The following is a 14,278-nucleotide window of genomic DNA, read 5'->3' as shown; positions in this document are numbered from 1 at the left end:
CTACTTGATTTAAAGGTAAAACGGATATAAAAGTGGCACCACAATGTGATAATTTACTGAAAACTGTGCAGTTTTCAACATATTTGCAGGAAAATTAAAAGTTTTTTCCAGGTGTTTCCAAGAAAATTCAAAGATTTTCTACCACACATTCTTATCTTTTTACACAGAGGATGTCTGCGCATGTGCAGCTTTCTGATCTTTCTGTGGGCGGACTGTCTGATCGGCCCGGATGAAGATGGAGAGAGAAGCTGAAAGATGCAAACAGAAGCGCACAGCACATCATTCGTGGCAGAAGGTTGTAACACTACAGTCTATCGAATCCACAAAGCTGAAAATGCCAGGAGTAATGATGCCCTTTGCGGAGGCGGACAATATCACTCGAGGGTGCGGAGACAACCGCACGCGCCTTTACGCGCAACTGGAAGATGTTGTTCAACTTTTTCACTCAGTACTGCCTGATGGACAGGCAGTTCCAGCGCTGATTTTCGTTTTTGTTTTGCTGACTCTCCTCTCATTTCTAATAAACGTTCCAAATTTGTTCTGCGTGGGACGGTCCGACGACATCTCCTGTCAGCCGCGCTTTGTCCTCTTTAACAACCTGATTCTGACAAACCTAATTCAGACGGTCATCATTGGACCGGCAGTAATCCACTCACTCGTCAAACGCCGGACGATGGCGATCAGTCTCTGGTGTTACGTTCAGATCTTTTTGGGGGCAGTGAGTGTTTTCTCGAGCGTCATCACCATCACCTGCATGGTGTTGGAGCGGTACCTTTACGTGTGCCATGTCTTGCAATACCAGATATTGCTCTCCGAGAAGCGCCTGCGACAGTTGCTCACACTGATCTGGGTTTATTCCGTCTTCATCGCCATCATAATCATGACCCCGCTGCTGCACAACCAGAGGAAACAGAAGAATGGACCGGTCACTATGGGTCTGCTGTGCGATCTGGACATAATGGAAGGTTACCCTCGTGCTCTTGTCATATTCCATAAAGTCGTCGGTTCCATCACTCTGCTGCTGTGCTTGCTGGCGCACGCCTTCTCCTACTACAGGATGTACAGAACCGGGCGGATGTTAAGGATGCCCTTCAAGGCGGACAGCGACAAAGCGCGTAAGACGGTGCTGTTTTACTGTGGCATGCTGTTCGTGCAGCTGCTGCCGCTGCTGTTTAAAGTCAGTTCCAACGCGCTGTGGGAGTTTCAGGACAACAGTATGTTTGACTTATCATACTGCAAACTTAAGCTGACCCCAACAGCAGCCGCGCTTCACGTAGCCCTGCTGATCATCCTTCTGGTACCGCCATGCATCAACCCGCTTGTGTTCGGAGTGAGGAATGTGGAGATGAGGCAGACGCTGACCAACCTGTTCCAGTGGCCGGCAGAGGACAGGGTCGTGGAGATAAGGCAGGCGCTGACCAACCTGTTCCGGTGGCGGGCAGACAACAGGGTCGAGCTCCCGTTGGAGAGAATAAGAGTGAGATACATAGTAGATCAAAACCAGGTTGGTGCCTTACACTGAGGCAAGAAAAGGCATTAGCCTTCTTTATTCTCTGCAATTTCCATGCCATTAACCCTCTACTGCACGCATTTTTATGTTGCATGATACAAAATATTCCACATTATTTTTGGGTTTATTTAGGGACATTTTATTGATAAAAAAAAAACATTTTTTAATTTTCTGAACCCCCCTTTATCAAAATAATTTTTCGTTGCCTAAAAGCAACGTATTGCCACAATGGTACAAAATCGCACAGAAATTTATCATTTCACAAATCATTAAAGAAGGCTTAACAAGCAGTAGAAAACCTCAGTTTTTAAAAAAAGACTCAACTATTATTTTGGAAAAATCCTTTGTAACATCTTTAACATATATAAACATATTTAAACATAAAAACTGTTTATTCTTTAATTTTAAATGGTAAATAATTTTACCTGTTCATTTTCATTCAGTATTACAGTCAAGGCGGCCGCCTTAGCGAACTCGAACTGCCGCCTTGCCAACGTTCCCAAAAAAAATAAAAAATAAAATAAATAAATAATTTTTTTTTTTTTTTTTTTTTTTTTTTTTTAAACTGAAGTAATAATGCTTTGCCAGGCTCAGACACTAAAAGACAGCATTGATAACAATTAACTGCGACACCTACTGGTTGTTAATGTAAATAGTTAATAATGTAAATAAAAAAGTGTTACAGCTCTTAAACAGCTTCGTTATTGCTCTAACAGCCCCCGTCCCATTCCAAGTACCAACCTACCTACCCCCCCCCCCCCCCCCCCCGACGACTCACCACCTTGACTAAGCAATTTCCTGCGGGAAACACTGGTTTACTCGATATATTACCTGTTTATGTTTATTAGTTTGGTTTGTTTTTTGGACAAATTGAAATCCATACTGTGCAAACCCTTGAGACACCTTGTATATAATGTGTTGGAACACATCTTTCAGAACAAAATGCCTCTGATTCAGATGTGCTGTTTAAGTGTTGCTTTGTTCAGTTTTGAATATGCAAGAAAAAGAATGTAAAACTGCTACCTAAGTGTTCTTCAGCATTTGTACAGCCAGTACATTGAAATGTGATCAATCTGTTGGCTGATAAAACAGATGAGTTGTCCTGGTTTATCCAGTTTATATACATAAAAAACAAAATGAAAATAAAAAGAACCAAAAAAAATAAAACAAAACAACAATGTTGTGCCATAAGTTGTTGTCGGTACATTGCGTTTGTGTGAACCTTTGACTTTTGCTTTATTTTCAGAAGCATAGATGCCAAAAGTGGAGTTACGGATTCACCAAAATGCAGATAAGTTCAAAGATATCGTGCAGATTTCATGCATAGACACATGAGAAAAGAAATGTTTTTAACCTGGATTTAAAAATGTCTCCATTTGGTGAAAGTTTAATCTCCACTGGCAGTGTGTTCTACTTGTTTGCAGCATAACAGCTAAATGCTGCTTCTCCATGTTTAGTCGATATATTACCTGTTTATGTTTATTAGTTTGGTTTGTTTTTTGGACAAATTGAAATCCATACTGTGCAAACCCTTGAGACACCTTGTATATAATGTGTTGGAACACATCTTTCAGAACAAAATGCCTCTGATTCAGATGTGCTGTTTAAGTGTTGCTTTGTTCAGTTTTGAATATGCAAGAAAAAGAATGTAAAACTGCTACCTAAGTGTTCTTCAGCATTTGTACAGCCAGTACATTGAAATGTGATCAATCTGTTGGCTGATAAAACAGATGAGTTGTCCTGGTTTATCCAGTTTATATACATAAAAAACAAAATGAAAATAAAAAGAACCAAAAAAAATAAAACAAAACAACAATGTTGTGCCATAAGTTGTTGTCGGTACATTGCGTTTGTGTGAACCTTTGACTTTTGCTTTATTTTCAGAAGCATAGATGCCAAAAGTGGAGTTACGGATTCACCAAAATGCAGATAAGTTCAAAGATATCGTGCAGATTTCATGCATAGACACATGAGAAAAGAAATGTTTTTAACCTGGATTTAAAAATGTCTCCATTTGGTGAAAGTTTAATCTCCACTGGCAGTGTGTTCTACTTGTTTGCAGCATAACAGCTAAATGCTGCTTCTCCATGTTTAGTCGATATATTACCTGTTTATGTTTATTAGTTTGGTTTGTTTTTTGGACAAATTGAAATCCATACTGTGCAAACCCTTGAGACACCTTGTATATAATGTGTTGGAACACATCTTTCAGAACAAAATGCCTCTGATTCAGATGTGCTGTTTAAGTGTTGCTTTGTTCAGTTTTGAATATGCAAGAAAAAGAATGTAAAACTGCTACCTAAGTGTTCTTCAGCATTTGTACAGCCAGTACATTGAAATGTGATCAATCTGTTGGCTGATAAAACAGATGAGTTGTCCTGGTTTATCCAGTTTATATACATAAAAAACAAAATGAAAATAAAAAGAACCAAAAAAAATAAAACAAAACAACAATGTTGTGCCATAAGTTGTTGTCGGTACATTGCGTTTGTGTGAACCTTTGACTTTTGCTTTATTTTCAGAAGCATAGATGCCAAAAGTGGAGTTACGGATTCACCAAAATGCAGATAAGTTCAAAGATATCGTGCAGATTTCATGCATAGACACATGAGAAAAGAAATGTTTTTAACCTGGATTTAAAAATGTCTCCATTTGGTGAAAGTTTAATCTCCACTGGCAGTGTGTTCTACTTGTTTGCAGCATAACAGCTAAATGCTGCTTCTCCATGTTTAGTCGATATATTACCTGTTTATGTTTATTAGTTTGGTTTGTTTTTTGGACAAATTGAAATCCATACTGTGCAAACCCTTGAGACACCTTGTATATAATGTGTTGGAACACATCTTTCAGAACAAAATGCCTCTGATTCAGATGTGCTGTTTAAGTGTTGCTTTGTTCAGTTTTGAATATGCAAGAAAAAGAATGTAAAACTGCTACCTAAGTGTTCTTCAGCATTTGTACAGCCAGTACATTGAAATGTGATCAATCTGTTGGCTGATAAAACAGATGAGTTGTCCTGGTTTATCCAGTTTATATACATAAAAAACAAAATGAAAGTAAAAAGAACCAAAAAAAATAAAACAAAACAACAATGTTGTGCCATAAGTTGTTGTCGGTACATTGCATTTGTGTGAACCTTTGACTTTTGCTTTATTTTCAGAAGCATAGATGCCAAAAGTGGAGTTACGGATTCACCAAAATGCAGATAAGTTCAAAGATATCGTGCAGATTTCATGCATAGACACATGAGAAAAGAAATGTTTTTAACCTGGATTTAAAAATGTCTCCATTTGGTGAAAGTTTAATCTCCACTGGCAGTTTGTTCCACTTGTTTGCAGCATAACAGCTAAATGCTGCTTCTCCATGTTTAGTCGATATATTACCTGTTTATGTTTATTAGTTTGGTTTGTTTTTTGGACAAATTGAAATCCATACTGTGCAAACCCTTGAGACACCTTGTATATAATGTGTTGGAACACATCTTTCAGAACAAAATGCCTCTGATTCAGATGTGCTGTTTAAGTGTTGCTTTGTTCAGTTTTGAATATGCAAGAAAAAGAATGTAAAACTGCTACCTAAGTGTTCTTCAGCATTTGTACAGCCAGTACATTGAAATGTGATCAATCTGTTGGCTGATAAAACAGATGAGTTGTCCTGGTTTATCCAGTTTATATACATAAAAAACAAAATGAAAGTAAAAAGAACCAAAAAAAATAAAACAAAACAACAATGTTGTGCCATAAGTTGTTGTCGGTACATTGCGTTTGTGTGAACCTTTGACTTTTGCTTTATTTTCAGAAGCATAGATGCCAAAAGTGGAGTTACAGATTTGTGGTCCAGTTTTTTTTTGGGCAGTGTTAGAGGTTTAATTCTAAATTAAATAATTGATACTTAGAAAAACTGCATTGTCTAATTGGTCACTTTTAGTGAATTTCAAATATCAAAACATATGGAAAACAGCCCTAAAATCACACAGCATATTCTCTACATTTCCGCTGATGAAAAGTGTTTCTGAAAATAAGGATGCACAAACTCACCTGTGCCTAGGATAAAAAGTCAGATTTGTCCGTCAACATGAGAAGTGAATAGATGACAATGTAAGTGAAAAAGTAATAAAGATGCTAAAACAAAAACATATTGAGATAAGGACATGGTTTTTATCTGAGACTGTTTGAGCCGGACAGCTGATTTAGTTGAAGTCTGAGGGACTGTCTGCAGTGAAGACTTGGGAGAGCGTCACCAGAGAAGATGCAGTGCATCCTGAAGTATTTGGGTCTGAGGCAGTCCCTGACTGCTGACGTGTTAACATATTACTAAAGAAAATGATTTTGTTTCTTGTATCTGTCCAGTAAATGTGAGAAAAACTTAATTGTTTGTTAACACTTTGTGTTAAAAGAGCTATTAAAGCCAATCAAAATAAAGTCGATACCTGTCACTTTGTGTTTGTTCGTTTGTTTTGTTTGTTTGTTTGTTTATTTGCACTTATAAAAAAAATTAACATTACACAGATCAAAAAGAAAATAAGACAAGATGTGCAGGAGAGGTCATAAAAAACCCGAGCGGCCCCCCCCCCTAACAAATAACTATTACAAAACTATATTAGCTTCGGACATAGGCTTACGTCTGTGCTTATACAAACACACACACACACACACACACACACACACACACACTCAAATAAATGCAATAAATGATATCTCAAAAACATATGATACCTCAGAATACAATTAAATAATCCAAAGATATATTTGAATGAAATAAAAATAAAACGAAAAACACAAATGAGTTAAAAAATCTATAAACTTTGCTTCAACCTTCTTTTAAATGCAGATAATGTTGAGCATGTTTCACTTAGATGTTTTAAACCGTTCCACAGCACAACACCTTGATAGATAAATGAAAATTTTACAACAGCAGTTCTACAGAAGGGGATATGCAAATCATTCCTCCTTCTTGTGGAATAAGAATGATAATAAGAATTAAACTCAAAATAATTATGAAAATGCTTGGGTAAAGAAAACGAAAGTTACGTATGTAACTACGGTTCTATGAATCCTGGATGACCACCAGAGGCGGTGCTTTCAAGCACTGGATGATACATCTTGCGCATGCGCAGGTTGAGTGTTTATACCAACAACGTCACTCGTGACCCCCTGCTGACCCCGGAGAGCCTATATCTTCCGGCAATATCAGCAGGTCAGTCCTTACAGAATCTTCTCGCGAGTATACGATGATTCTGAGTGACAGAACGCTCTGGTGGTCATCCAGGATTCATAGAACCGTAGTTACATACGTAACTTTCGTTCTATTTCATCCTTACTGACCGCCAGAGGCGGTGCTTTCAAGCACTGGATGACTAATACCAGAAAAGTCACGAGGAATCCAGCACCTACTCACTTTATTGAGAGGAAGCAGCAGAGTCGGGCAGCAGGACCACAGCCAACGGGTTGGGAGTGGCAACATTCACCCGATAGAACCTGGAGAAGGTACTCGGTGACGCCCATGACGCTGCCTCACAGATGTCTTCCAAGGGAACGCCCCGTAGGGCTGCCCTTGAGGTCGAGATAGCTCTGGTGGAGTAGCAGCTCACCCCAGCTGGCTGGGGGCGCCCACTTCCCTTATATGCCTGGGTGATGGCGTCCACCACCCAGTGAGACAGTCGCTGTTTAGAGAGCGCACAGCCTCTCCGAGGGCCACCGTAGCAGAGGAAGAGCTGGTCCGACTGCCTGATACCGGCAGTCGCGGCCACGTAGGCTCTCAGAGCCCGCACAGGGCACAGTAGGCGTAACCTGTCCTCCCCCTCCGGGGGAACAAACTGTGCCAGGTGGATAGGTCTGTTGAGGTTAGATGAAGACAGCACCTTCGGGAGAAAAGCGGGGTTCGGCCATAGGGAAACCCCTGAGCCATCCGAGTTCCACCTCATGCAGGAGTCGCTCACCGACAGAGCATGCAGCTCCCCGACGCGCTTCGCTGACGCGATAGCGAGTAGAAAGGCGGTCTTAGCGGAGACCCACCTCAGCCCTGCCTGAGCAAGGGGTTCAAAGGGAGGCGCGCACAGGGCGCCGAGCACCAGGTGCAGATCCCATGGCGGGGTGCGCCGCACTCGTGGGGGGCGCAGCCGCCGCGCACCTTTCAGGAAAAGGGACACCAACCTGTGGCTTCCCACCATGCCGTTATCCACTCGAGCATGCCGAGAGGAAATGGCCGCCACATACACCCTCAGGGTAGCGGGGGACCGGCCGTCATCCAGGAGTGACTGGAGGAACTCCAGAATCCTAGGGACAGGACAGTGCACAGGGTCCTCACGGGGGAGCGGGGGGCGCAAACGCCGCCTTACACCAGGAGAGGGGCAGAACAATAGCAGCAACAAAATCAAAGAACCGGCACAACCGAGTTGGCCGCTTAACATAGGCAGGTTACAGATGCCGGGAGAGGGCTAGCAATGTAGCCTTCACCGACAATGCAACTATAAACAGACTGTTACTCATGTGCAGCGCACAGCACCGGGAGAAGGAGCGAGCACGCTACCTAGACCGGCGCTTGTAACAGCTGGCAGTAAACTTCATCAGCCGATGGAAAGAAAAAAGGTTACACACCTCTCGGCAGTTTGTTGCGGTCTCTGAAGGGCGAGCAGCTCGCAGCCTCGACGGGACGTCGCGAGACCACCAGCAGCGAACGATGAAGTAAAAATTGATTTTAGAATTCGTCTCATATGCAGACGCAGTAACTTACCTTGCGCAGCGAGAAGATGAAAAAAGACTGACCTGCTGATATTGCCGGAAGTATATAGGCTCTCCGGGGTCAGCAGGGGGTCACGAGTGACGTTGTTGGTATAAACACTCGACCTGCGCATGCGCAAGATGTATCATCCAGTGCTTGAAAGCACCGCCTCTGGCGGTCAGTAAGGATGAAATAGAATGGAAAACATATGACTTTGTACATCAAGATTCCTGTTTGATACTTATTCACATCATAGATTGTTAGTATTTGTAATTTTTTAAACAGAGGTGTGGATGGAGCTAAATATAGAGAGTTAGTGGCAATTCTTACAAAGGATTTTTGGAGTCTATGAATTGGTTGTAAGTAAGAAGGATAAGTGCTAGCCCAGATTAAATTGCAATAAGAGATATGAGGATAAATTAAGCTGTAGTATAAGGTTAATAAAGTACTTATTTTTAAATAGGGTTTAACCTTTTTTATGATACCTAAGGATTTTGAGACCTTCTTGCACACATATTCACAATGATTCTTAAAACAAAGTTTCTCATCAATATTGACACCTAAAAACTTTGCTGATGAAACATTGGAAAGTAAGTTGTTATTAATATAAATTTTAGTTTTTTCTGGATTGTAATTCTTATTCTTGTTCTTAAAGATGATGAAACTAGATTTTTTGACATTAAGTGATAATTTATTTAACTGAAACAACTGAGCAAATTGAATGGGCCCAGAATTTGCCTTATCAATAAGTGAGTCAACATTACCGTCAGTAGCAAAGAGAATGGTGTCATCAGCAAATAAGATAGGTGACAAAATACTCGACGCTTTTGGTAAATCATTATTGTATACCAAAAACAACAGCGGACCCAAAATGGACCCTTGTGGAACTCCACATTTCAGAACATCCCGCTGTGACAGTTCATCATTAAAAATGACATATTGCTCTCTGTTGTGTAAATAATTTTCAACCCATTGCAGAACCTTATTTTTAATAATAAAATTGTGTAATTCACAGTGTCAAAAGCTTTTGATAAGTCTAAGAAAATTCCTAGAGCGTATTCATTTTTCTCGAAAGCAGTTGAAATCTTTTCTCTAAGATGCAATAGAGCCATATATGTAGAACAATTCTTTCTAAAACCATATTGGTGCTCATACAAAATATTATTGGCATCCAGATGCTTCAAAATTCTAGCATATACCAACTTCTCAAGTATCTTAGAAAAGCAAGGGAGAATTGATATAGGGCGATAATTCGAAAATACAGATGGATCATCGGCTTTAAACAGTGGAATGACCTTGGCAAGTTTTAAATCTTGTGGAATAATACCAGATTCAAGTGATAAAGAAAAGATAAATGTTAAAGGAACAATAATTGTGCGTGCAACTTTTTTGATCAGATAGGCTGTAATTTCGTCATGGCCAGCAGAGGAGTTTAAGATTCTTAATGATTTCAAGTATTTCTGACGGCTTTATTGGTTCAAAATTGTTTAAGGAAGGGTAACCTTCATTTATAAAGTTAGAAGGAGAATCATGAACATTTTCAATATGCTTTGCAAGACTTGGACCCACATTTATGAAGAAATTATTAACTTTATTAGCAATTTGTGTAGGCTCTGTTATCATTAATGTGCCATCCTGAAATGTAGCCTGAGATGGAGTGGAGGAGTTTTTCTTGTTGAGTAATTCTTTTAAAATATCCCATGTAGATTTTGAATTATTTGATGATTGGGTAAATAAATCACTATAGTAATTACGTTTAGCGATTCTAATAAGGTGATTGTATTTATTCCTATAATTTTTGTATGTAGTGCAATTTAGAGGACTAGGGCTGCAAATACCTTCACTGTAGAACTTCTGCTTTAAAGAAAAACAAGCTATATAAGCTTGTTTTTCTTTAAAGCAGATTTCCTAAGTTCTACAGTGAACCATGGTTTGTTAAGGTGTGCAGAGTTTCCTTTGCCTTTAGAAATAAGAGGAAAACATTTATCAAAAACAGAATAAAATTTTGCATAAAAATTATTATAAGCCATATTCACAGCAGAAACTTCATACACTGTTTCCCAGGACATCTTTGCTAATATACTTGAGAAGTTGTTAATGTTATTTTCATTGAGACTTCTAAAACAAGTTCTCTTTGATTTCTTTGTAAGCTGTTTGTTGAGTATAGAAGAAAACTGAAAAACAGGAAGATGATCAGAAATACCTGTATAAAGGATACCAGATTTTATGACATCAGTCAAAGCATTAGTAAAAATATTGTCCATCAGTGTAGAGGATTGGCTAGTTATTCTTGTGGGCTTACAGATAAGGGGATAAAAATAATTTGAAGACAATATATTTATAAGGTCATCTATGTGCTGTTTGTTCTTGTCTAAAAGATTAACATTAAAGTCACCTAATAAATAGCACAGTTTACCCTCTTTATCAACAAGTTCCAAGACATCTAGAAGACATTCATTTAAGTTGTTGATATCTGTATTAGGAGGACGATATATACATCCTACAATCAATTTTCTTTTCTCAGATTGCACCTCAAGAAAAACACATTCAGTATTACACCCATGAAACTTCATTTCAAAGTCAGATCTCTGTTTGAATTCATGATCCTTTTGAACATAGAGAGAGACTCCTCCACCTCTACTTCCTCTATATTGGTGAATGGCTGTGTAACCATCGAATTTAAATAGTGAATGGATTTCATCATTAAGCCAAGTTTCGGTCAATGCAATTATAGAGAAAATGTGGTTCAGTGATGAAAGACAATGGAAAAATTTATCGTAGTTTTTTGGGAGACTTCTTATGTTCAAATGGAGAGAAGAAAAGGTTTTAAACTCTATACAAGATGCAGTGAAAGAGTTAAACTGGTCTTCAGAAAAATAACTACATGTAGAAGGATCATAAATATTAGACTGTTTCCTGTCATATGTGTTAGCATTTGTTGGTGCATATTCTGATGAAAAGAATAAATCAGGATTAAAGCAGGTATTAAAGACCTTGTCATTCTGTGGCTCAAAAGGATGAAAAACCAAGTTGTTATTGTTTGTTAAATTTGGATGGCCACTACCAGAACAAAGATTAATACACAATTTCTTTTGTTTTTTCCTCGGTGAACAAGGAGCATGTTCTGCCATAAGATAAACAGCAAACTGATGACATGGTCATGAGTGCCTAGGCAACAGTTTAATGTTCATCCTCCACATTTGAACCAACGTGCCGCTCTCTCGTTGGACGCTCGCTCAAGGGTCGCACTATGAGTCTATCATAATTCAGATAGGCCCATTCCCCCCTTGCTCTTGCAGCTCTCATCTCAGGTAGCAGTTCTTTTTGCTTTTGACGCACAGTCTCTGAATAGTCTTCGTTGATGTAGATATGTGAGCCTTTCAGTTTCTTTGCTTTTGAAAGTATGAGCTGTTTGTCTTTGTGTCTGAAGAGTTTGACTATTATGGGTCTTGATCTTTTATCACCACTCTTCAACAGCTTCCCAAGACTAGGCCACGGCTGCCCCCGTGGGGGGAGGTGGACTTAAGATCAGAGGGTTGCAAGTTCAAATCCCGCCATTACCTCTCCCTACACCTCTATCCATGGCTGAAGTGGCCTTGAGCAAGGCACCTAACCCCACATTGCTGTAACCAATACCCTGTATCTAAATAGCTATAAGTCGCTTTGGATAAAAAGCGTCAGCTAAGTGTAATGTAATAATAATAATAATAATAATGATAATAATAATAATAATAATGGTCGAACCAACTAAAGGCACAAAAAGAGCAAGAAAAGAACAGCACTAATTATCAAGAATGAACAAGAAATCAGAACTAGGAGTAGATGACCAACAGAAGGCAGGTGATGATTCCCTAAATGAATTTAGGGGTAAAACAACAAGAAGTAAGCTTTACAAAGACACAACAGATTAGCATAATAGGAAGCAACACGAACTGCAAGATGAACTAAAAAAAAATGAACATCTGCACTGACTATCTGAAATGTTGAAGCGTTACTTTCATGAAAACAGTAAGTCATATTTCTTTACAGCTCTTTAATGATATTTTTACCTTTAATTTTCAGCAGAAAATGGGCTTTTTTACCCACCAAAAATTGATTGAAGGCCAATTACTTATAGGCTAGTTCTATCTAATTGTGACTTGATCTCATTCATAACCTTCATAAGGGACAGCTTGAAATTCTTTTAAAGGACCATCACAACAAAAAAATGCACTTACTGCACTTACTCTAGCAGTTATGCTTTTAGTTGTCTTGTTTTGGAAGGAAATGCACTTACAGGTAGTTTTAAATAAAAGCGTCTGCAAAATGACAGTAATGTAATATAAAATGGGCTCTTTCACTTGGCAAAAATGTTCCTATCCCAGCGGTCATCTAGCGAGAGGCGGGGTGCACCTTGGAAAGGTTGCCAGTTCATCACAGGGCCACACAGAGACAAACAAGACGAACAACCACACACACACTCATAGGGACCATTTTTAAGAGACACTAATTAACCTAACATGCATGTTTTTGGACAGTGGGAGGAAGCTGGAGTACCCGGAGAGAACAAGCGCATACACGGTGACACAACGGGTGGGTAGGCAGGACATGGATGTGGACTCAAGAGAAGTAGAAAGCAAACTTGGTTTTATTTTTAACTTAAGGCAAAACAAAAGGAGCGGCTGAGCCGGATAACAAAAAATTTAAATTGTGGGACAAGAACATGAACATGAACATGACAAAAGAAAAACAAAAGACTTGGCATAACGTGAAAAAACCTCACAATTGCTTGGCGCTATTTTCTCTCCCTTGATATCACTACGGGCTGTGTAAAGGCAAGGCAAGGCAAGGTAAGGCAATTTTATTTATAGAGCACAATTCATACACAGGGCAATTCAAAGTGCTTTACAGCTACATAAAATCACAAAAAGGCAATAAAACCATTAAAAAGGAATAAAAAATAAAAGAAAGAAATTAAAAAAGAAAGAAATTTAAAACCCATTAAAATAATCATTAATTAATTAAAAAGTGAAGAGTGCAGATAAAATACTTTTAGGTGTCATATGCACAGCTAAATAGAACTGTTTTCAGCCTGGATTTAAACATTGTCAGAGTTGAGGCCTGTCTCACATCTTCCGGAAGACTGTTCCAGATTTTAGGGGCATAAAACTGAAACGCAGCCTCACCTTGTTTAGTCCTGACTCTGGGCACCAGCAGGAGACCCCTCCCTGAGGTTCTCAGAGCCCGAGTTGGTTCATATGGCTCTAACATGTCAGAGATGTACTTTGGCGCTTGACCATGAAGAGACTTGTACACAAGCAGAGCTGTTTTAAAGTCTATTCTCTGAGCGACAGGAAGCCAGTGCAGAGACCTGAGCACTGGACTAATATGGTCGTATTTCCTGGTTCTAGTCAGGACTCGAGCAGCAGCGTTCTGGATGTACTGCAGCTGTCTTAAGGCGTATTCAGACCAGGAAAGTCCGATAGTTCACTTGCTTTGGTCTGAACCTTTTTTTTTCATTTTTTTGCGGTTCGCTTTCAGACTGTACATTTCAGTAAACGGACCAAAATGTGTCAACAAAGCCACGCGCCCTGAAGTCGTTCGGCTATTGGTCAGAATCGACACGCGCAACACAAAGTGCTAAGTTCAAAAGTGAATGTATTCATGGACGCTTTCCGTGCCGTTATTGCTTTTAATATAATCAAAACTATATGTTTTTTCAACGTTTTGCTATTTTCACAACTGTGTAATTACTATGCTGCTGTACAAGTAATTTATCAACAACGACGACAAAGGGCAAGGCGGCTACGGAGGATAACGCTGATGTGTGCTCATCTTAGCTTTACCACAGCCGGTCTAGTAATTAGAAGAACGACACTCTGTTCTGTTACCTAGCAGCAGACAAACGACGGATGCTCCCGAGGTACAAAAAAGCAAAAAGTCTGGGATTAGGTCCGGTCTGCTTTCACACCTCCAAAAGATCCGCACCAGGGTTCGTTTGATCCGGACCGAGTCCGACCTTTCAGCTCGGTCTCGGTCCGCTTGTTTGGTCCGGACCAGAGTTCGGTG

At 39.6% G+C, this 14,278-nt stretch overlaps 1 protein-coding gene across 1 annotated transcript; it reads left to right on the top strand.

The window, feature by feature from the left end:
• Positions 1–242: 242 nt before the first annotated feature.
• Positions 243–5,864, top strand: LOC142390175 (olfactory receptor 8K1). The gene is made up of 2 exons (XM_075475552.1): positions 243–1,504; positions 2,757–5,864. Exons 1-2 carry the CDS (start codon positions 335–337, stop codon positions 2,835–2,837), a joined length of 1,251 nt encoding a protein of 416 aa, XP_075331667.1. The 5' UTR covers positions 243–334; the 3' UTR covers positions 2,838–5,864.
• Positions 5,865–14,278: the final 8,414 nt, after the last annotated feature.

This window comes from Odontesthes bonariensis, chromosome 10 (assembly GCF_027942865.1).
Source record: "Odontesthes bonariensis isolate fOdoBon6 chromosome 10, fOdoBon6.hap1, whole genome shotgun sequence".
In the NCBI taxonomy this organism is placed as follows: Eukaryota; Metazoa; Chordata; class Actinopteri; order Atheriniformes; family Atherinopsidae; genus Odontesthes; species Odontesthes bonariensis.
Note: the sequence above shows the minus strand (reverse complement) of the source record. Positions and strands in the feature narration are given on the sequence as shown.

Bases quoted from the DNA above. Each gene is read 5' to 3' on its own strand.
- LOC142390175 (XM_075475552.1), top strand. From the start codon at position 335: ATGCCAGGAGTAATGATGCCCTTTGCGGAGGCGGACAATATCACTCGA. The intron at 1,505-2,756 runs GTTGGTGCCTTA...CTTTATTTTCAG, and splicing joins ACATAGTAGATCAAAACCAG to AAGCATAGATGCCAAAAGTG.